This window comes from Protomyctophum parallelum (assembly GCF_964188405.1).
Source record: "Protomyctophum parallelum genome assembly, chromosome: 17".
In the NCBI taxonomy this organism is placed as follows: domain Eukaryota; kingdom Metazoa; phylum Chordata; class Actinopteri; order Myctophiformes; family Myctophidae; genus Protomyctophum; species Protomyctophum parallelum.
In genome coordinates, this window is record NC_139719.1 from 28,133,897 (window position 1) to 28,157,979 (window position 24,083).

At 41.7% G+C, this 24,083-nt stretch overlaps 1 protein-coding gene across 1 annotated transcript in view; it reads left to right on the forward strand.

Annotated features, from left to right (window-relative positions):
* Positions 1 to 24,083, forward strand: part of LOC310874682 (formin-2-like) — a gene marked incomplete at its 5' end in the record, with an annotated part of 105,936 nt that overhangs the window by 44,179 nt on the left and 37,674 nt on the right. The window contains 4 exons of the mRNA XM_083787544.1: positions 10,074 to 10,135; positions 17,775 to 17,866; positions 18,947 to 19,076; positions 19,557 to 19,703. Coding sequence (XP_083643670.1) covers positions 10,074 to 10,135; positions 17,775 to 17,866; positions 18,947 to 19,076; positions 19,557 to 19,703 — 431 coding nt within the window. The remainder of the gene's footprint in view (positions 1 to 10,073; positions 10,136 to 17,774; positions 17,867 to 18,946; positions 19,077 to 19,556; positions 19,704 to 24,083) is intronic.

Sequence of the window (24,083 nt, forward strand, 5' to 3'; positions counted from 1 at the left end):
ACAAAACATGAAAAGCACATCGACTTGTTTACAACTTTACATCAGGGTCCTTCATTTTCAATTAATCAGAACATTTAAAGACGTACAAATATACACTATACACATCATATAAAGAAAGTAAAAAAGGGAAAACATGTACAGTATGGAACAAAGGGGTGGGGGGAACTTTTTTAGGGGCGCTAGCCCCTCCTATATACAGGTTTAATGTTTGTCTTTAGTTCAATGTTTGTTTAATAAACGGCATTGACAATGAAGGGAAAACTTACGTCAGTTTGTAACTCATTAAGTCATATTGTCTCTTTATTGTTAATGGCATTTAATGTTTGTTTTACATCACCATTACATCACCTAATCAACATGAGTTAGACTTTAATATATTGGCGCACCTCACTTCACACGGTCTGATTTTTTTTTTTACGGGGGCCAGGTTCGTATTGGTGCTCTTTGAGAGCGGTATTGAAGGAGTCAAGGGTTTCAAATTTCTTAATGGTCATAGGAGCGAAATTAATTTAACCCCTTGTTTGCAGGGCCATATTAGCTATTGGACCGCCCTGCGTCCGAAACGGTTGAGAAATGACAGTTACCGTGGGGGGGGGGGGGGGGGGGGGGGGGGGGGTCTCCAGTGGTCCCTCTACTGTAGTGTCACTGTACTGCACTGTCACATCTGAAATAATAATCATCGTGTGTGTGTGTGTGTGTGTGTGTGTGTGTGTGTGTGTGTGTGTGTGTGTGTGTGTGTGTGTGTGTGTGTGTGTGTGTGTGTGTGTGTGTGTGTGTGTGTGTGTGTGTGTGTGTGTGTGTGTGTGTGTGTGTGTGTGTGTGTGTGTGGCTGCACAACAGTGACACTTGGTTGTGAAAACCAACAAAACAATATTTTCGTGCTCGGACAGACCCAGCCACCCACCCACAGACACACAAAGCTCCTTAAGTGGTTGCACCACTTAAAAATGAAAAACATACTGTAACTAAAGCCTGATAAGTTAGCAATGATTACCTTAGCTCTGTTCCATAGCCTTCCGCTTCGCAGAAGGCTATGCGACTTACCGGTTTGAATCTCAAATCGAAATCAGACCAGCCTCTCCTCTTTAGTGGAAATCTCACGAACCTACTCACCAATACAAACACGGGTTGTGTCAATAGAAAGCCTACTTTCCTTAGTGGACGCACTCTGAGCCCCCCACCACACGTATAAACTGTACTTTTTGGCCAAAAGGGGATTTTGTTTCCACCGGGAAAAAACACATTTTTAGTTACTCCGCTGCGCCCTCTACTGATATTGCCCAGAGAACTGCCTCATAGAGAATATTTTTCCTCCGGTGGAAAGAAATCCCTTTCTGGCCAAAAAGTACCGTTTATACGTGTGGTGGGGGGCTCAGAGTGCTGCCACTAAGGAAAGTAGGCTTTCTATTGACACAACCCGTGTTTGTATTGGTGAGTAGGTCAAACGTCTGTGAGATTTCCACTAAAGAGGAGAGGCTGGTCTGATTTCGATTTGAGATTCAAACCGGTAAGTCTGCGAAGCGGAAGGCTATGGAACAGAGCTATGATTACATCTGACTTTATCTTCAATATTCGTTCTATAATAGTAATATATTATATTTTCAGTGTCACAAAATGGGAACACTTTGCTCGAAACAGTTATTTGCCCATTAATTCAACCAGGGGGTCCGGGGGAGCAACGCGCTTCACACTTTTCCTTGTAATAAGTAATGTAATCCAGGGGTTCCGAAACGTGTCCATGCAAGGCTCCCAAAAATAGCTGTGGCCTCTAGCTACAGCCCCCCTAATGCGAAACGGCTTTAAAAAAAAAAAATTAAATTGCATTTTGAAAACCTGTGTTGTAGGCCCTTTATCAAATGGTGTGTGGCAGTCAGCATACTTATGAAGGTTTCTATATATTTTTTTCCACCTTTGACCTCAATCCTACGTGTGTATTCTGAATTTTTGTCAAAGCAACGGATGAAGGGATGAGAGAGTGGGAGAGAGAAGTAGGAGTGGAGGGAGGGTTGGGTGGCTGAGAGAGGCTTTTTCTCCATTTATCTTAGCTCAGCCGAGCCCCATAGGGGCCTATTGAGGTGGAATGTCGGTGTATATTTTATGCCAGCGCCAGAAGAATTTGTACTTAATTTTCATGTAATCAATGTGTTTATACGTTTTGCTAGGCTCCACAGACACGGGGTCTATAACACACTGGATTTGTGTGTCCGTTACGGGGGGATTAGGAGGTTCCTTTGTTAAATATCCAGTCGCAGATTTGCAAGGAGATTGAGCGTTTCAGTCCCACGTACTGGGATTCCGTTGGCAGGTTGAGTCTTCGGAATCTCCCGGCATGTACACTATGTGGCTTTAAGGATGATCATGTACTGTGTGATGGTACTGCACTATTGACCCGACTAATACAAATTCAAAAAACATCCTTCTCTCTGTCTCTCCGTCTCCTCTCTTCTTTCTGGCCGGCTTGTTTCCCGCCTCCCTTCATAATTTCCTTCCTCGAAAACAAAAACATATCATTGGCATTGGTGTGTTGAAGCACCATCCTGAGGCTATGGGCCTGTTTAGGATCACATGCTGTAATACCATGCTGTGTACTGTTCACGCAGCATTAGAAGATCTAACCCCACTTTCTATTCTATGCACCAGCCATTTTTTGTTTTGTAAAACTTTATTTACACAGATGATGGCACAGCAGAGCTCAGCTTGATTTTACTGTAGTCTCACACATTGACACATCGGAGTTGCCCAGTACAGTCTTTGCACTTGACCTTTACTGCTTAACTGGGGCTTATTTATGAGCTTAATTTTTATAGTGTTCCAGTTCCAATTTTGTGTCATCACTTAACATTTCCTCTTGTTTAATCTGTGTCTTGAGTTGACTGCTTTCTCTATCCTAATCCTGATTGGATAAAATTGGTATCCCAGACCCAGTTTCGGTTTCTGCATTTTCTGTTTATAATAATAACACTATTATAGATGGCTAGCATTTTGCAGAGAAGCTGTAAAATCAAGCTCAAATTCACAATCTTTGGCTCAACTTGTCCTCCCGAATGAACTTGATCCTACGCTCAAGCGCTCATGTGACTTGTAATGTAAGCGCCTCTTCCCTGACAACTGAGTAGTTGCTGACCTAGGTGAAGAGTGTGGGCCATTCGCTGCCTTGGCCATTCTTTGCAGTGATTAGGGTTTTTCTAAATCGGTTGGAGCTGTCACTTTTTGGGAGTAGGAGGAAGGGAAAGCATGATGCTCTTATGGAAACCTCATCGAAATCTTTGTACTGGTGGTCTGACTGAGGCAATGTTTCTATTTATTTATTTTTAAATCTGGAAGTTGTTTGCATTTCCAATAAAATGTCTTATCTAAACACTTCCAGTCAACAGTGAGACTTTCATCAAGTCTCACACTTGAAGAATGCAACATTACTCATTTCAGCCTGAATCCCATATCCTGCACTGAATATCATTATTGGTTCTCACAACCCAATTTAGAAGAAAAAAAGTTTTCAGCATGTTTATGGATGGATATATTCATTACAGATATATTCCATCAATCAGTTTTCAACAAAGTGAAAAGAGCAATTAGTGTGTTCTTAACCGCATGAACCTTAGCATTGCTATTCTGACATAACAGGCGAACACTTTCTGTAAAATTTGGCAAAAATAGGCAAAGTCTGTTATCTAGTTCTAGTCCATCCTGCCATTTCACACTCTCGCAGCAGACAGTCGCTCAGGATTTGGAGCTGCAGCTTGGGAATCTGTAGGTTCCTAGGCTAGGTCGATCCTCATCCTCTTGGCTTAGCTTACTGTCCAAGAGTCTTTGAGCAACATACAGTACTGAACCCCTATCTGCTCTCCAGCTAAATATGTATATGTATCGTCACAATAAATTCCACCACTTTAACCATATTTTATACTTTGATATAAAAGCTCATAGCGTGTCACTATGAAATGGTAAATTTATAGCACTTTTATCCAAAGCGCTTTACATAGACTGTGGATTACATTCACACTCATTCATACACCGATGGTGTTGGAAACCATGGAAGGCACCTGCACATTGGGAGCAATTAGGGGTTCAGCGTCTTGCTCAAGGAGACTTCGACACCAACTCTGGGGGAGCCTGGGATCGAACTTTGAAACTCGCAGTTCCCATCCGTCTGCTCTACTGCCGCCCCTATGAGTTTGTAGGTCTGCTATATATATTTTTTTATCCTGAACATTTGTTCAAATAAATATTGTGAACATTTTGAACTAAAATCTTTACTTTCCCGGCATACAGCGGCCAAATATAATATCAATTTGGGGGTCATTGGCAGAAAGACGTCTGAGAACGACTGCGTTATGTCACTTACTGTATGTTACATCATCAGGATGTGTTGCACTGCGAGTGATGCAGTTTGATTGTTGACCCTAAGCCAACTTGAGTGGCTAGAACATCCAGACAGAGACACAACTTTACAAATCAAATTTGAATCACATTTCAAACCACCTAGGAATGTGTTTCAAATCTGATTCGCAAAACAGTTTTCATGTGTTTTTTTTTTTTTTGCTGTCAGACTAGATAAAAAACAACCTGATTCCAGTTCGGATAAGCCAAAATTCAGACTGGGGAACCGTTAAAATAAGTACAATGTTGTCACAACAGCTCCTACGTGTTTGTCTGCTGCATCGAGGGGTTTTGGACACAGCTTTGTGTTATTATATAATATATAATTATGTACACTTAGTTTCAACAAACTCATTGGGATCTTGTAGATCTGCCATTTGTTTTAATTTAACCCAACGGGACAAAAGAAAAACATTTTCCAGTGATTGTTTATGGGATTGCTTTCCCCAACACTTTGGTTCTTTGTGTGCAGAATGTGTTGTATACATTATAGTACACCGGCAGTTTAGCACTGTCTAATATGGAGGTTTGATTACACTGCAAATAGCAAAGAATGATAAACATGGATTTCCTTAGTTAGAGCAAATATGCCTGGATTAGGTCTTAATTAGTGTGTGTGTGTGTGTGTGTGTGTGTGTGTGTGTGTGTGTGTGTGTGTGTGTCTTAAACTACACACATACATGAGTCTGGTTTCCTTAATTCACACCTTCTCTGCTGTTTTTTGTTGCTACCATTGGTGCGGTCGGAAATAAACATATTTTATTGCAGACTAATGGGGACATTAAATTAAATACAAGATCCAGGTTTTGGCCAGAAGCGTTTAGATTTCAAAACCCCTGTTTACCGATGGTTCAAAAGTCACAGTAAAACAATATACCAACTCCTTAAGTCTGTATGTATCGCTTTTGCTAGCACATTACGAGAATGTTACTACACACACGGGTAGCTGTCTTAAGTGCCATTCACACTGAGCACTATAACTATTGTTCACCATTGTAATTCTTATATAGTTTGCATGAACTCTGCTATCCATTTGACGTGAGAACAAATTTTAAAACTATGTTTTTATAGTGCTCAGTGTGCATGGCCTTTTAGTGTATTTGTGAGGACATAACAATTTATTTTTATTCTTAAACCTTCTGGACCAACCTAACACTATCCCTAAACCTAAAGCATAATAACCCAATCCTAACCTAACCCTAAACCTACTGGGCCAACCTAACGCTATCCCTAAAGCATAATAACCCAATCCTAACCTCACTCTAAACCTACTGGGCCAACCTAACACTATCCCTAAAGCATAATAACCTAACCCTAAACCTACTGGGCCAACCTAACACTATCCCTAAACCTAAAGCATAATAACCCAATCCTAACCTAACCCTAAACCTACTGGGCCAACCTAACACTATCCCTAAACCTAAAGCATAATAACCCAATCCTAACCTAACCCTAAACCTACTGGGCCAACCTAACACTATCCCTAAACCTAAAGCATAATAATCCTAACCATAATCTCAAAATCACTTACTAGAACTAATGCTAGCCACACCCCCTAATGCTAAACCTTTGTAACCTTTAACTCTAAATATATTTACTTTTACTCGCCATGAAATTGCCTATTGACGACTAGGAACATTTTCCTCACAACTTCAATGGATCAAATGTTGCTATACTTGTAGGTTTATTCAGTCCTTAATGTACACATAAACTAATAAACTAAGAACTGTGCGCACGCACGCTCGCAAGCACACATACAGAACATGTGCACATGTGAAGTACAACCACACAAGACCAATTACATACTGTATACACACCACATGCACAAACACTCATGCTCACACACTCTTACGTGCACACAACATCATGTATTTACAGTGAAGGAATTGGAGTGCACAACCTCAAAGTGAATGTATCCAATATCCAGTTTATTTTTCTGATGGGGGGTTCCCAAGGGCAATCCTTTTTAATGGCTTTTCATGCATAAAGACAACACGGCAACAGGCCTGAGAGATCTGGCCTTCTTACAAATGGAGAAAAACAAATATTTGAGTGCTGCGGGCACGATAAGGTGCCAGTTGAACGGTTTTAGACATGGGCCAGTTTTTCTCAGTTCGTAGTAAACATTTTCTTTCTGTCAAGATAGTTACAATGTTAATGTTGGACACTGGGACAAACTGTGTTTCTAAAGATTTCAAATGTTATCTATGTTTGTAGCAAGCAGTATCAGGCTCTTGATTGTCCTTGATAAGTGGCTTTTTAGATACACAAGGCCTCTGCAGTGCATATTGATATATTTGGAGTAAGTTAACGCCAGCTTAATTTCTACCCCATGTGTGAGGTGTTGAACTTGAAAGTAAGTTCTTGTTGATAACGACACTGTCCTACTACTCCATACGTGTTGTGTGGCACCCACGTGAAGTATAACTCGAGCTTTAGGCTTTTGTTTCACAAATTGCTGGCACAGCTTTAATAGTTTAAGACAGTTGTTGGAACACAGAACATTGTGGGGGAAAACCTCACATACCTCTGAACTAGTGCACATAATAGTCGCACTAACACACACACACACACACACAAACACACACACACACACACACACACACACACACCCCATTATGTTACATACATACATACGTATGTACGCGCCCTCCTCTCTGTCCTGTTCCTCTCGGCTCGGCTCTGTGTAACACTATAGCTTAAATTAAACAATCGACAACTCGCTCAGTGTTTGTGTTCAAACATTGACTTTTTAAGGATTACAGAGTTAGGCGCCAGATCTCAGCGCTGAGGCCGAGACAAGAAGGCGACATGAGGAATTTAAGCCACAACTCCTTCTCTTTGTTCTCTGACTGATTTGAGGTATATTGCTTTCATCCCAGTGCTAAGCAATGTGTTGTGTGCATGTGTGTTGCCAATCGTGTGCACATGCATACAATATACTGTATGTGGTTGCATACAGCATTTCGATTTTCTGTGCGAAATCCACCTATTAAGTTGGCACTTAAAGTGTGTGTGTGTGTGTGTGTGTGTGTGTGTAGAGAGAGAGACTGTCTATCTGTCTGTCTAAGTGGAGGTCCCATCACCCAACAGACCAATGCAGTTAATTGGCTGTCATTCTCATCTCACGTCGCATTAAGCGGCTTAATGCCACGGGTGTCGGGCTTGGCTAACCTCAAGATTGTGCGTGCGGCAGGGAGTCAGGTGGTGGGATTGCCATCACCAAAAAAGCAGTCTTGTATTCATCAGATAAGTAGGATAACAGTTGTCTCCCATTAAAGACACTCGAACACCTCAGACAAGACCATCTACAAATGGCTTCCTGGAACTCTGGAGAAAAGCTCTTCTGACTAAAGACTCAGACCCAGTTTGTACGAAATCTAATGTGTTCATTCATTCACACACATTTATCCTCTCATTCACGAAGCCTAGATGCTGTGAGAAAGGACAGGAATTGTGTGTGTGTGTGTGTGTGTGAGAGAGCTGTGGGTGGCATGGTAGACATTTAAGGTGTGTGAACAGGAAAGAAATCTGTCCCAAATCTGTTCTTAAACCGTCAGCTTTACACACACACAGGGTTTGACCCCACGTTGGGGTCGCTAGTTAGGGTTAATTCTGCTGGCGGGAGAGAGTTGTAGGGGATTAGGGGTGTGTGTGTGTGTGTGTGTGTGTGTGAACTAGGGAGAGAGAGGGAGTATTCATGTGTTTGCTATATGGACTGAGCACGTATCAGGAGAGAGCTTATTGGATGCCTCACCATTACTGCCTTTGTTTCCCGCCTCTCTCTCTCTCTCTCTCTCACACACACACTCACACACACACTTCCAGTTTTGTGTAGAAAATGTGTTTCATCTGCATGACTGTAAAAACTAAATATACGAAAAATGACAACGCAGGACAGTATTTCACAGCTGTCTTAGAAAGATAACTTTGACCTTATAACCCCCCCTTCTCTAACCCCCTTTAGCCGTTCACACAAACACCTCACTCTCTCTCGCCACCCATGTCCGCTAAGCCTCCTGGCAGGGCGACTATCTGGCGTCACAGGGCTTGGCGCCTCGCGGTCTCGCTTGGCACGGCGCGGCATGGCCCGGCTTTGACCGGGTCTGCGCTATTTTTTAGGAGTGGACTGGCGCCACGTCCCTCAATGGCCCTGTGACACTGTGATGAGCACATGAATAAAGCCCCATCAACCTCTAACCCTGTGACCAGGGGCTAGCACTAGCACTAACCATCAGCCTTATCCCTTTAGGTACATGGTGTCCAGTTCAACCTATGACTGACCCCTCCCTCCTTCTCCTCTCTCTCTGTCCATCTCACTGTGGCTTTCACTCGGTTTTTTTTTACACCTGTCTTTTATTTCCCCCTCTTCCCCTCTGAATATTCTCATTATCCCCACCGGAACGGCCTTAGGCGAGGGATTATGTTTTTGCTCATGTGAGTTTGTCTGGGTGTCTCTCCGTCTGTATGTGAACAGCTAATCTCCGGCATTGTTCGCCGTGAAACTTTGCACGCACAGTACACTGCCAGACTGCCAGTAGACCAAGGAAGAACCTCTTCTCCAAATATTTCAAGTTGGCCTCATGGTGGTGCCTTAACAGGCCACTATTTATTTTGGCCTATAACTCTTGAACCATAGATGGGTCATACAATCAAAATCTTTGTTTCCCTGGATTTCTTGGACCAATTATACACGCCTGGGGACTCTGGTCTAAATATACAGTAGGGTTTAAGTGTTAACAAACCATACATGGCTGAATGTAATGATAATAAACAGGATTGTTAAAACACTTACACACAAAGAAACAAAGTGTTTTACATAACACTGGCGATAAATCAAACCACTGAACAGAACAAAAAAGTGGCATGTGCAAAATGTGAAATTAAAAGAACCAACAATAAAATGTCAACATCTAAAATTATGTAAAGGTCCTTGAACAAAAGCAAGCACTAACATGAATTTAACAAAAACAAAGTAAATCACACCCCCTGTCCTTACACCCTCAATAGGGCAAAGAAAGAAAAATACCCTTGTTCAGGGAAAAAAAGAAAAGAAACCCGGGGAATGTTCACAAAAGAGGGCAACCCCTTTCAGGGTGGACAGGGGGTGATAGAGCCAAGTATACAATATTGAAATGCAAACCAAACACAGAACAGAACTGTCAAAGCACCATTATCAGGCATCATAGACCCTATTGTGCTAAGTATAAGACTGTTTTTTCCAATGGAAATATCCTAAAAAACAGTGTCGTATTAAAATCAGGGACTAGACTATTTGGTCTTCAATGATCTTTAGCCACAAATTAGTCTTGAAAAATGTGGGTCTTATATTCAGCACAATAAATACGGTAATATAACAATGCATCATACAGTATACATAATAAAATAGTAAGTACATACAATATTAAAGGACAGTTTCACCTATTTTCAGGCTCATTATAATATGGTACCATTTGTGTCTACTCTCTAGGTCGTCCTCACTCTGTATCCCAAAGGAGGGCTGTCGACAGTTCACACACAGTGCACAAACTCGCAAGGGGTTAAAAACTTCACAAACGTAATGAGGGGCCAGGCCCATGACATGCATTGAATTCAGCAGAGCTGCAGTGTTCTCTATGATTTGGAGCAGATTTCAATGTACATGACGCATATTTGAATGCATGTCTCTTGTCTCTCTCCCCATCTCTATCCAGCCATTCTGAACCTGGACAACACAGTGGTAGATCTGGAGACCCTTGAGGCCCTCTATGAGAATGTAAGCCTGGCGCACGCACACACACACACACACACACACACACACACACACACACACACACACACACACTGCTATGTTTGTATGGAGAATGGTAAAATCAATTGTGATGACCTTCTCAGAGGGTCATGAGGTAGACTAATAATTAAGCTTTTCAGAACTTCTCTGTTCAATCGAGTGGAAACTTTTGGCTGTCTATTTTCTTTCGAAGATCCCATTTTCACGCATATCACTCCCCATTTATTTGTAGTGAGTGATTTATTTGTTGAGTTTCCCATCTCAGCTTTGTTGCTTCTCTGACATTTTTCACGTTGCATTGTCCCGCCGGGATCTCCGGTCATTGTCCATGTTGCCCAGGTGATGAGAACTGATGAAGGTTTGTCTTACATTCTGTCCGTAACGAATTCCTCTAAAAAGGTGGCACGGAAAAACGAGACTGTATGTATTCTCTCTGAGCATTACCCATTTGGTTCCACTCAGAACTAATAAAAGAGGGGCTGTTTATGATCAAACCTTTCAATGTGGGTTTGTTCTATTAGTCAGATGAAAACCTACTGTATTTTCTATGTCGAATTGAATAATTAAATTTTCGTGTTATTTAATCCCTCAGTAATCACATTGATTTAGTAATAACAGCCTCAGATATATCAATTAGAAGTGTGTGTGTGTGTGTGTGTGTGTGTGTGTGTGTGTGTGTGTGTGTGTGTGTGTGTGTGTGTGTGTGTGTGTGTGTGCGCAGACATGCCTGTGAGCATGCATGTGAGTAAATGTGAACATACTGTATAGCCATGTGTGTGCGTGTGTGTCTGTGTTTCGCTTGGAAGTTTCTTCCAGTGAATCTGTACTTAAAATAAAAAATAAAAAGTCTGGCAGATAAAAAAAAAAAATGAATATGGAAACCACAAAACTGAAGGAATGTTCTCTGTTTACTTGAGGAACAAGTCTTGTAAAAACTTAAATTGCCCTCATTTTACGTTGCTGAATAAGCGCTGCGCTTTCGTTTCGTGTAGAATAACATTTATAAGAAGGCTCGCGGTCGATGCTTGTCTTTGTTGTATTTTTCATAATGTCATACGTAGGCATATTGTGCTATATAAAATTGTGCTGTTATTAATGCTGCTCCCTTTGATATAATTCATGAAATGAAATTTTGGGCTGTGTGTGTGTGTGCTCACCCCATGTACGCTACCTGATTTATTAACTCATTAAAACTGGGAAAGCATCTGTGTCATTTTAGATTTTAGCGTTGGCTATTCAAAAATAATAGATCTACAGGCTCACATCACGTCACTTCTTGCCGCGCTGCGAGCTTGTTCATCTGCTATGTTTGCACATTTTGAAAGTGTTTGAAAAACCTTGAATAATTTAGATTTCCTTTTTTTTTTTTAAACACAACATTTTCAGATGGGTTGTCCGCGGCCAAATATATACCAATTTGGCCCAAAGGTGTTTGAGAACTACTGCTTTAGAAGGTATTTGTAGAATCTGACTTAATGGGTTAAAAGTCTGCGGGTATCCTTCTCAGTGCTCAGCGTGTTAGTGTAGCGCCAGTGATGACATGGGTCTGGTTCTGGTTCAGACCGTGGGCATCCTCTACTGCGCAGCATGTTACAGCGTAGCGCTGGTGATGACATGGCTCTGGTTCTGGTTCAGAGCACGGCCATCCTCGCCACTCAGCGCCGTTCCGGTGTGTAGCACTGGTGACGACGTGGATTTGGTTCCAGCTCAGAGCGCGGCTCAAAGGGTTATGGTGTAGCACACTGTCGATGACGTGAGTTTAGTTCATCTTTAAACTTTTTTATTTTTCTTTCTTTTTTTTTATCCCATATAGACATGACGGCTACCTCGCAGTGTAACGTTGAATTTCATTTCATCGAGCCTTTAAACATCTTCAAACTCAAGATCTGAGAGATTCTGGTGAACACGGATACAATCTATTCAACTGCAAGCCCGTGTTTTGAGACAATAGACATACTGTCTTTTATTTGTTGACGACACTGTTGATTAAATCATATTTTTAGCCTGTTAATATGCGTTTGTTCTGACTGAACATTGATCTTGGTGTTATCTCTTGCCAGTTCTTGAGTGTACTCTAGAGGCCCCGTTTGGTGTTTATTTTAGTTTTCAACGCTGCTGTTAAGAATAGATACTTTATTGCTACACAATTAATTAACAATGAATACATTCCATAATTTAAATGGAAATATCGCATATACACATATATCGGTCAATGTTGCGTCAGGTTATCGGTGATCTGGGCCACAAAACCTGATCGAGTAGCCCTAACGTCGTGTGCTCCCAAGTGTGATGACTAAGTGTGATTAATGCCCATCAATTCCAAGAGGTGAGGTGTGTTTTCCAACCTCAGCATGATTGGCACAGACCCCGGTCCCCGATACAAAATACTGGCAGTTAAATGCAGAACAAAAGAAAGAAATTATGTTTTTTCTTTTTGCTGTTGAAAACAACTCCAAATCGAGGAGGAGGCCCAATCGTTGCTGTAATCCAGCAAGCATGCAGTGAAAAGTGGGTCGCTTTGCAGGGCCTTAAATGGTTATGTCTAGGTAGCTGAGACCACCACCACCACACAACAACAACAAAGAAGTCCCCCGGTCATATGAGCTGTGAACGGTACAGAATTAGACATGTTGCGTTACATTCTGTACGCCAGGGTCAAACGGGAGGCCCTCATGTCGGCTCTGGTCTGCTTCTTTCTCTTTCCCCCCCACCCCCCCTCCCTCTCTCTCTCCGTTTTGCCTGAGGTGCTGTTTCAAGACTTCCACATTTGTTTTTTCTATATTGTCTTGTTTTGGCTCCTTCGTGTTCTCGACTCCATCCTGTCGCCTTCCCTCTTAATTTGAGTGTGAAAAGGCGGGGGCCACTGAAACAGAATACGGAGAGATGGAGGTTTGCAGCGCTGGGATGAAGGAAGAGCGAGAGAAGAGGTCCAGAGTAGAAGGAGAGAAACATGGAGGGAGGGAGACTAGGGATTGAAATATGATGGGGGGGGGGGGGGGGGAACCCCATCATGCACAAATTAATAACAACCGTGTACAACTGAAGGTGCTCAAAATGTACTACATTTGAAAGGACAGTCAAAGCAGTTACTAATTTAAGCAGTTAATGGTGGTGTTAAAGAGCATTACATTGACACATTGTACATTGTACAAGGAGAGCATAACACTTGTTGTTGGTAAACACAAGTGTTCATGTAGAAACGTCTATTCTCTGCAGAGCTGTTGTACATGAATACAACTAAGACAAACGGATGGAAAAACTAACAAGTGGAGAGGCAAAATTAACAAATGAGTGAATGAATGGAAGAGGCAACCATTAAGATGTTTTGTCTAGCCAGCTTGGAGTTAACATTATAGGGTCTCTCTCTCAGCAAGATTCCTTACTGATTAAAAATTATCACTAATGCGTGTGCACATGCATGCCTGTGCATGTTACTTGCGCAAGCAGAGCGCGCAAGTACTAGTTTCGCCCGGGACTCGTATGCACCGTCCCAGCCGTCCCGCCAATTTTGATGCGTATGCACCGTCCCAGCAAATTGTGCCTGATACGGCAGTGGTGCCAGATTACATACATGTATACATAGGAGCATTACCTTTAATCCTCCCAACACTAAAACATATCGTCATTACGTCACCATCGAATACCAATTACACTCTGGCATTGGGTCCTTTAATCCACATCTTTATTACGTCATCATTGAGAGCTAGTTATACAGATGTATGTAATCTGGCACCACTGCCGTATCAGGCACAATTTGCTGGGACGGTGCATACGCATCAAAATTGGCGGGACGGCTGGGATGGTGCGTACGGCGCAAAGTAACCACAGTATACCGCTAATCAACTTACAAATTACATACCGGTATACTAGCTCTCAATGATGACGTAAAAAAGATGTGGATTTAAGGACCCAATGCCAGAGTGTAATTGGTTTTCGATGGTGACATGACGATATGTTTTAGTGTTGGGAGGATTAAAGGTAATGCTCCTATGTATGTAATCTGGCACCACTGCCGTATCAGACACAAGTAGTCATTACTGAGATTTGACAGTTTGTAGCGGTCGAAAGTACTTGCGTGCTCTGCTTGCGCACTAGTAGGCCATTTATGGCCTACTAGTGTGCAACAAGCAAGTATGCACTCGACAGAGTGCAGTTCTAGTTTTAGATGTTTTCATTGAATTACAGTGTAACAATTATAATAAGCTCTTAAGTTTGAGTTGACAGAAAATATATTAAAAGGTATTCTAGAGAAAAAGGTGTGTGTGTGTGTGTGTGTGTGTGTCTCTCTCTACCTTGCGGCCTTTCATTTTCTTTCTCCCATGGTTTTCGGTTCATATATTACTTCCTTCGGATAATTTCTAACTGTCCCGTGTGAGCAGTTTTTGTGCATATTTAAAAAAATATATCTGATATGTTGTTTCATCCATGTCTTCCCCCAGTGCCATGCCTGTTGATGTTTATCGCTGGCAGATATCGGCGATGCCCCAAGGACTCAGGAATACATTCCAGCCGAGACATGTTGTCCTTTTGATTGCCTTTCTTTTTCCAATTAAGCATTTCACCATTGCACAGCATGCGCTCGTCCGCTCCAACGTCCGCACACTCTCCCACCCCACCGGCTCGGCTTTGGGAACAGGCTGCTTTCTATTAAAACTATTTACACTTTAAAAGCGATGTAGACTCTTCTAAATGAGAAGCAGAGTGTGTGTGTGTGTGTGTGTGTGTGTGTGTGTGTGTGTGTGTGTGTGTGTGTGTGTGTGTGTGTGTGTGTGTGTGTGTGTGTGTGTGTGTGTGTGTGTGTGTGTGTGTGTGTGTGTGTGTGTGTGTGAGCGCACACACGCGCACACACGCGCCCTTGTAGACAGCTGGCGAAGCCAATAGAATACTAATCACTGTGTTTGATGCCCCGGTGTTTGAAGTGTTGAGCAAGTATGCAAGAGAGGAGAAAGGGGAACAGAAGGAGAGGCCTTGAACACACAACACACACTCTTCCTGCGTTTCACTGATTGATCCTTGTGATGGATGGCTCAATGGACAGAGGTTTTTCCAATGGAGACATTTTATTTTTTATTTTTTCCCCAAGTTTATTTATTTTTTCCGTAGGATTGTGCTCTTGCAAACCTACCCCAGGCCATGTCACTCATTCGGCAGTAATTGGCAGCAGCCAGGGGGGTTCCCGTACCTCCTGCACAGTTCAAAAATCTTTGCATTCCTGTATTTACACTTAGGGGTATTGCCTAACATTTCCTGATCTGAGCTGTGTGAATGTGACTGCAAGATGTGAATTAACTTGATAGGTTCAAAGTAAGCACACAGACAAATCAGTTAAATGTATTTCTGTCAGTGAAAACTTTTACCCAAATGGATCCTACGGCTCTCAGATTGTGAGAGTTTGCGCTGAGAGTTTTTCTCTGCACAGGCCATTGTTTAAGTTAATGCTTATCTCTTGCAAGCTTCATCCTGGAATTCTCATAAGAGAAGCGACAATTACAATATCCAGTAGATTGAATGATTGATTGATGAATTCAAAGGGATAAATACACAAGAATGCCCGGAGGCTTGTTTCCATTGTGGTCCTTTTGGGGAAGTGGGGCAGGGAGCAACAATACAAATGCAAAACGGGAACAAAAAACAAAAAAACTGAAATTCAACATCAAATCAATCAAAAATTGAAATCAAAATGATCAGTACTTGATCAAGTCATATTATTGGACAGCCATCTTTTTACTGAGAATTTAAAGTTTTCAAAGGAACCATTCCACTGAACTGCTGCCAAGTATAGGAAATATGTTTTTTTTCTCATATTGCTGTTAAAACGGCAGGGCAAAACATCAGTTGAGCTACATCATACTATAAGTAACAAGACCTTCTTGTCGCTCACTAAAATAAAGGTTTTGAGCTATTGGTCCGTCTCTGTGTTCCGTCTCTGTTCGACAACTTAAAGGACCACTTCACCTCTTTTCAACCTATCTTCATATAATAGGTCCTCACTAATAATCATGAAAAAATTGTGCAATTCTACTCTGTCTGTGTCTCATAGAAGGGCTGTGGGCAGTTCAGAAACCGTCTTCCAGTGACATCATCGATGGGGAATACAAGCTAATAGAAACTGCAGGCTTTCTAGTCCTGAAAAGTTGCAATGCAAAAATGGAAGCCATCATTCTCACGATAATGAAAAATAAATATTTTTGTAAAAAAATCTTGTTTTAAAAAAATTAACTGCCTAATGATGATGTCACTGGAAGACGGTTTCTAAAATGCCCACAGCCGTCCTATGAGACACATACTGAGTAGAAAAAAATCATGCCATCTTTTCATGATTATTAGTGAGGACCTATTATATGAAGATAGGTTGAAAAGTGGTGAAGTGGTCCTTTAATACAATTATAGAAAATGTTGTTCGTCGATCTCAAAAGGGCAAAGTAATTGAAACTTTTAAAAAGCAAAGTATAATTGCTTACAGAGCTCTGATGTGATTATCATGGGCAGCCTGGGATCCCTTGTAGTTGTAACACATTGTACGTTAACATGCAGGACTGTGTAGCCATGTCTCCGTGTCCCCACGTCTCCCAGCGGGACGGCACATACTGTCATCTCCTCATTGACATTGTTTCTCAACCCGGGCCTTAAACATTTTTCCATGGTTTCGAGGTTAACCGCGTTCCTCTGTTATGCTAAAACGCGTCGAGGTGGAGGAAACGTTTTAGACAGTGTGGTTTTTCTCCAGTTTTTTACTGCCACGGGTTTCCCCCACATTCCCTCCCCTCTGCCCCGTCACTGCCTGCGTGCACAATGGCATGGTTGCGTGCTTCCATGACAATACGGCCGCTACCAAAGGAGCACTTTATGATGGTGAAACACGAAACCGCAAGTGTTGTCGTGTATGATTACTGTACCCTAAGACAATGTTTATCGGAATGCGGTGAAGGCTAAAGCAGGTGATGTCTGGTGATTGTTTGCCAGTCACACATTAAATCATTGGTGGGAAAACAAGATGATGATGGCATCTTGAATCATTTAAATTTTATTTCCAAAAGAGGAAAATACCTGTGACGAAAAGGGAAACAGTTTGGTTTAGTTTGGCACCGCCGAACACAATACCCTCATTATATAAGCTCTTATACTATAGCTACAATGATGACAGTAGTGGTCACACTTGAGTAACCCGCTTCCAGCACTGTGATTTTAATAGAAGCTTGTATTGAGGTTATTCCATGCACTGAGGTGCCAGGTCTGGATGAAATCCAGGAAGTGGATAAAAAGTGGTTTTAAAAAAACAATGTTTGATCCTTCATAAATGCATGTGACAACTAAAATAAATAATCGTCTGATCGTCCAAAAACATGATTCATTTCATATCATTTTAGCCAAATAAGTAATTCAAAAGGTAACTGGTCCTGTTTCTTTAGCTTAAACACTTGCAGTAAGCTAAATAACAACTTTGCTGTTAGCAAAAAATACCCCGCAAATCTTCAAGCTTCAGTTGAGCTTGTGGAATAGCTATTTTTGCTGTTTTTGAAAATGTGTTGAAGAAATGTGGGAAAATGTTTTTTAAATAGCCTAAAATAGGGCATGCCAGGGTTAATGTGATTTCTTATTAATTACATGTATCTCTTTGTTCCAGAGAGCACAACAAGATGAAATGGACAAGATAGAGAAGCACATCAAGTCCTCTAAAGATAAGGACAGCACCAAGCCCTTAGACAAACCAGAACAGTGAGTCACTCTGGGTCACTTTCCATTCAATTAACAACAGACAAGCCATAATGAACCCTTAGTGAGAAATCCTGCAAAATCCTTTTAACTCCAAGTTAAATGAACACTATCTGCATATAGTGTGTGTGTGTGTGTGTGTGTGTGTGTGTGTGTGTGTGTGTGTGTGTGTGTGTGTGTGTGTGTATATATACTGTACATGTGCTATCTTTTTAAATGGAGTAAGAGGGCGAACACCTTACTTTATTAGTTCTGCACACCCTGTTAGATCATCACACTTAGGGCTCCGGTGGCGCAGCTGCAGTGGTTCTCAAACCTTTTGACTTCAAGGACCCCCATAACTCTTGAGAGTATACAAATGGAACCTTCTGGGTCCATTTGGTTCCATTTGTACAATCTGAGTTACAGACCTGTAAGCCAACTCTTTGCAACAACTACATGCAACTACTTGCAACCATTATGGCAGTTGCAAGGATTTGCAGCTGGTGTGGTTTGGTTAGAAACCCCTCAAGGTACCCTGAGAGTCCATGCACCCCACTTTGAGAACCACTGATCTAAATCACTGCAGTGCGTCCGGTTTGACGGTGAAAATAATTGGCTAATCTAAATTAAAAACAAAATAAAGAAAAGAAAAGCAATCAGTCACACTTAGTGTAGAACTGAAGGAGGAGGGTCATTGATCGTGTACATTTACACATACTCTACCTGTGTCTTGTGTCCGGGCAGCTCAGTCGGTAGAGCTCTCAAGTTCTACCGACAAGTTCATGGGTTTGATCCCAGGCACCGCTAACTCAGTGAATGAGTAGCACGACTTGGTGCAGCAAGTCGTGTGGGAAGTCCTGGGAGCTTGCGCTACACCTCAGCAATCCATCTCCCAGAGGTCTAGCGCATTGTAACGGGGATAGACTCCTGCGTGTTACCGGCTGATACCGACAATAAGCCACTCCCGACCTACTTCTTACCTGGAATTTGTCGTATAGATCAGTGGTTCTCAAAGTGAGTCACTACCACCAAAAAAAGCATGAGCCTACCTAACCTAACTACAGCTCTCTAGTGTCTGCTCTGTTTTCCTTCCCCTGTCAGATTCCTCTACCAGCTCTCCCAGATCCCCGACTTCTCTGGCCGAGTCTTCTGCATCCTGTTCCAGTCCACCTTCCATGAGTGCACCTCGTCCCTACAGAGGAAGCTAGACATCCTGCAGAGAGTGTGCAAGGTGATCCCCTCCCTCTCAACACAGGCTGCATGTCTATGGTTTTCACATTAGTTAATTTGTAGGATATACGTAGATGCATGACGGTCAACAAAACAGCGGAGAGAAGAATCAGGACCACAATGATTGCAATGTGTCAAACACGCATGTAAAAAATTCTTCATTTGTTTATTTAGCACCTTACATGCCTTGGGATATTGTAACAACGACACAAGCAATTCTATCCCACAATATATTTAAATATTGATGTAGGTGTGTGTGTGATTGTGTGTCACTCACTCCACATTCATCTATACCAGTGTCCTTGGTTCCATTTGTGCTCTCTGAGTTATACTAACGATGGAAATTGTACAATATTGACCGGGTTCCCATACAAAAATAAACGATGGTCTGTGGCCTAATGCATATCAAACTGAGGGTCCTTGAGACGAAAAGGTTTGAGACGCACTGATCTAAACCCGTCTCTTCCACCTCACGCTGCAGGCCCTAGACAGTGGTGTAGCGGTGAAGCGGGTGCTGGGTCTGGTTCTGGCCTTCGGTAACTTCATGAACGGCGGGAACAGAACCCGGGGCCAGGCTGACGGCTTCACCCTGGACATCCTGCCCAAACTAAAAGATGTCAAGAGCGCTGTGAGTATGTGGAGGGCGGGAGGGAGGGAGGGAGGTTGGAAAGAACAGAGGGGAGTGTCAGGGGTCATGTCCACTGAAAGTGTTTTTGGAGCTGCCTAGCCCTTTGTGTCATGAATTTCTATGGTGAAGACGCCCTGGAGAGGTCCTCTACCCAGTGTCAAGTATCGAGTTTCAGTACACTTGACGTGGGGGGGGGGGACGCCCCAAAATGAGTTAATATTATATCAGAATCCGTTTAACCTTGAGAACCAGTGCCTTGGAGGGAGACTTAAACATGATGCAACATGTGAGCTTATAGATTTACAAAATCCAGTTTGTGTATTGTATATACATTTTATTTGTATTTATTCATTCAATTAAATGTTCCTCTCATACAGCATATTGATGTTTGATAATTAATAAATATATATCCTATCTTGTTATAATTGATTTATTTTCAAGATTTCAAAGCATCAGTAATTGGTGGTCTAGGACTCTCCAAAATTGGGATCGCATCTGGCATCTGTTGGGCTCTACAATGTATGTCCCATTTAATTCCTCATTATGTGAACTAGAAAAAACCATCCCTTCCTACGTGAAAGACCTACGTGAAAGACCCTGTAACCCCTGACACTGCCAGGCCTCCTCTTAACACCCTGAGCGCACACGACGAAGTTCTAGGGTTTTGGCTACATCTACAGTAGTCTGTAAAAGTGCTCCGCTGCAAAAAATCGCTGGGCGTTATGATTTAATGGATTAAATAACCCTGGGCGTTCGGGGTGTTAACTAAACTGTCCCCATCACCTTTGAGTGTCATTTATATATTGATCCATTATATTGTACAGCCTATAGGTAGCAATGTAGTTTTGTTTGTGAGAAGGAGTTGGGAAGCAGTGCGAAATTTTCTACGAAAGCAGAACATTATTTAATTATTACAAACAAACATTTGTCTGAAGTGGATGACTTATCTGAGCAGTTCCTTGTAAACCAGTGTTGTCAGCTCTTCCTTCCTCATAACCTCCAATAAAAATGCTTGGTTGACTTTACCCGGGGAATGTTTTGTACAGCTGGCCATGACACAGACTGAGGCAATTAGTATTGGTGGGAATGGGAATTTATTATATAAAATAGTTTTTATTATACAAAATTAATGATATTAGGGATGCACCAATGTGGAAATTCTTGGCCGATACCGATGTTAAAAAAATAATCTAGCCGATGTGTTTGTGAGTGTGTGTGTGTGTGTGTGTGTGTGTATATATATATATATATATGTATATGTATATGACTATGTATATTAGAGATGCAACCGATCCGATATTATATCGGTATCGGCCTCCGATCCAGCTTAATTAATGTATCGGAGATCGGATTTGATGCCACCGATACACGCTCCGATACAGGAGGGGGACACGTGTTTAATGTTTACAGTCCGTCCTGCACAGACAGTGCAGTGAGCGAATCCAACCTCCAGTATGTACAGACTGCAAACAGAGACTATAGAAAAAAGCCCCACTAAGGTGCAATATGCAAGAGAATGGAATCACTTACAGACTTAACAGTATTAAAAGTATAACGTTTACCCGTCGTCGCACGGATCAGTCAAGTGCTTTCGCAGTTCAGTTGTGTGGTGGAGCCTGATCATCTAGCTGCGTTCTGACATTGTTGATGAGATTGCTCTTGTAATCCATTCTTCTGCTATATATTTACTGCACACACTGTTTAGCGCTATGTGATTCAATCTTTGTAACTTTATTATTGCCATTGAAAAAAATGCTGCTGTGACGATGATGATGATGATGATGAATAATAAGCGCGCGTCGTCGTCGTGGTTAAATCCGTCTTTATATAATTGGCTCAGTTATCAAACCATGACATTGTTGTCAGAAGCTCAAACACTGATTCAGATTGTAAGTGTAGTGCAATTCTTAAGACAAAGACAGAGTTTGCAAACTAAAGTAGCATTAACACAACACCAGCGCCAAAACAAACGTCCTGAGGTATTTTTTTTCTCCCCGAGTTCTGTGGGTAAGGCTCAAGGTTTTGTCTCATGATAGCGCAGCTGCTTCCCGGCATCGCATTAGGGGTAAAAAGGTACCACGTGTATATAGCAATAATAATAATTACTATTATTATTATTATTATTATTAATAAACCATAGAATGAATTAACAGGTTACATGCAGGCATCACTTTAGGGGTAAAAATGTACCTTTTCACATAATAATCCATAGTATTAATTAACAGGTACCATTCCCTTAAAGGTATATTCAGTGATTTCACTTATTTTTTTGTTTTGTTGTGATAATCCTCCCTACTATAGAGTGTGCTGACCATATAAGGAGTTCCTCCCTGTCCCCAGTTAACCCCTGGGGGTCAAAAAACCTTAGGTTTCGTTTTTGACTCTCTATCCTGATTGGACGAAAGGCTGGGTCCCACAGCCAAAAACGAAACCTAAGGTTTTTTGAGTGGTTGAAGGTTTACAGGTTAAACAGTTCATATTCTTATTTTTACAGGTTAAACACTTAACCATAAACATCCCCTCTTTTAATTTTTTTGTATTTATTTGTTTTGCTATGTAGCCTACAGCAAATATCGGATCGGCAAATATCGGATATCAGGAAATTTCAAAATTAATATATCGGATCGGATCGGAATTGAAAAAATCAGTATCGTTGCATCTCTAATGTATATGTATATGTATATATATGAGACAAAAAAGGGACTCCTGCACATCCAAAAAGACCCGTAGGAGGTGCAAGTCTAGTTAGCAGGCATAGACATCAAAAAAGAGAAACCTTCCAAGGAAGGGACCGCACACTCCAGGGAACAGAGACGGACAACTTACTGCATCAAACTTATTTATTAGCACGACGCGTTTCGCCGTGAGCTTCGTCAGGAGCTATGTATATATATATATAATTTTTTATCATTCACCCTTTTGTGCCAGGAAAATAATAGAATAAAATAAATTATTTCAGGGCCTTTATCACTCTTTTTAAATTGGCACAAATTAAATCAGATTTATGAAACAATTTGTTTAACGTTATTATAACCGTTACAAAAGACAGATTGTTTGTCTTCCAGATAAATAGCCTGGCCCTTTATAACTTTCAGTCACAAGTACACAGCCTCAGATGTGGTCACTGGTCAGTATCTTGTCACTGTCAGTATAATGTCAGTATCATGGCCATTGGTGCTATCATGGTCACTGTCAGTATCATGTCAGTATCATGGTCACTGTCAGTATAATGTCAGTATCATGGCCATTGGTAGTATCATGGTCACTGTCAGTATCATGTCAGTATCATGGTCATTGGTCAGTAGTATCACGGTCACTGTCAGTATAATGTCAGTATCATGGCCATTGGTCAGTAGTATCATGGTCACTGTCAGTATCATGACACTGTCAGTATAATGTCAGTATCATGGCCATTGGTCAGTAGTATCATGGTCACTGTCAGTATCATGTCACTGTCAGTATAATGTCAGTATCATGGCCATTGGTCAATAGTATCATGGTCACTGTCAGTATCATGTCAGTATCATGGCCATTGGTCAGTAGTATCATGGTCACTGTCAGTATCATGGCCATTGGTCAGTATCATGGTCACTGTCAGTATCATGGCCATTGGTCAGTAGTATCATGGTCACTGTCAGTATAATGGCCATTGGTCAGTAGTATCACGGTCACTGTCAGTATCATGTCAGTATCATGGCCATTGGTCAGTAGTATCATGGTCACTGTCAGTATCATGTCACTGTCAGTATAATGTCAGTATCATGGCCATTGGTCAGTAGTATCATGGTCACTGTCAGTATCATGTCACTGTCAGTATAATGTCAGTATCATGGCCATTGGTCAATAGTATCATGGTCACTGTCAGTATCATGTCAGTATCATGGCCATTGGTCAGTAGTATCATGGTCACTGTCAGTATCATGGCCATTGGTCAGTATCATGGTCACTGTCAGTATCATGGCCATTGGTCAGTAGTATCATGGTCACTGTCAGTATCATGGCCATTGGTCAGTATCATGGTCACTGTCAGTATAATGGCCATTGGTCAGTAGTATCACGGTCACTGTCAGTATCATGTCAGTATCATGGCCATTGGTCAGTAGTATCATGGTCACTGTCAGTATCATGTCACTGTCAGTATAATGTCAGTATCATGGCCATTGGTAGTATCATGGTCACTGTCAGTATCATGTCAGTATCATGGTCACTGTCAGTATCATGTCACTGTCAGTATAATGTCAGTATCATGGCCATTGGTAGTATCATGGTCACTGTCAGTATCATGTCAGTATCATGGTCAATGTCAGTATAATGTCAGTATCATGGCCATTGGTCAGTAGTATCATTGTCACTGTCAGTATCATGTCAGTATCATGGCCA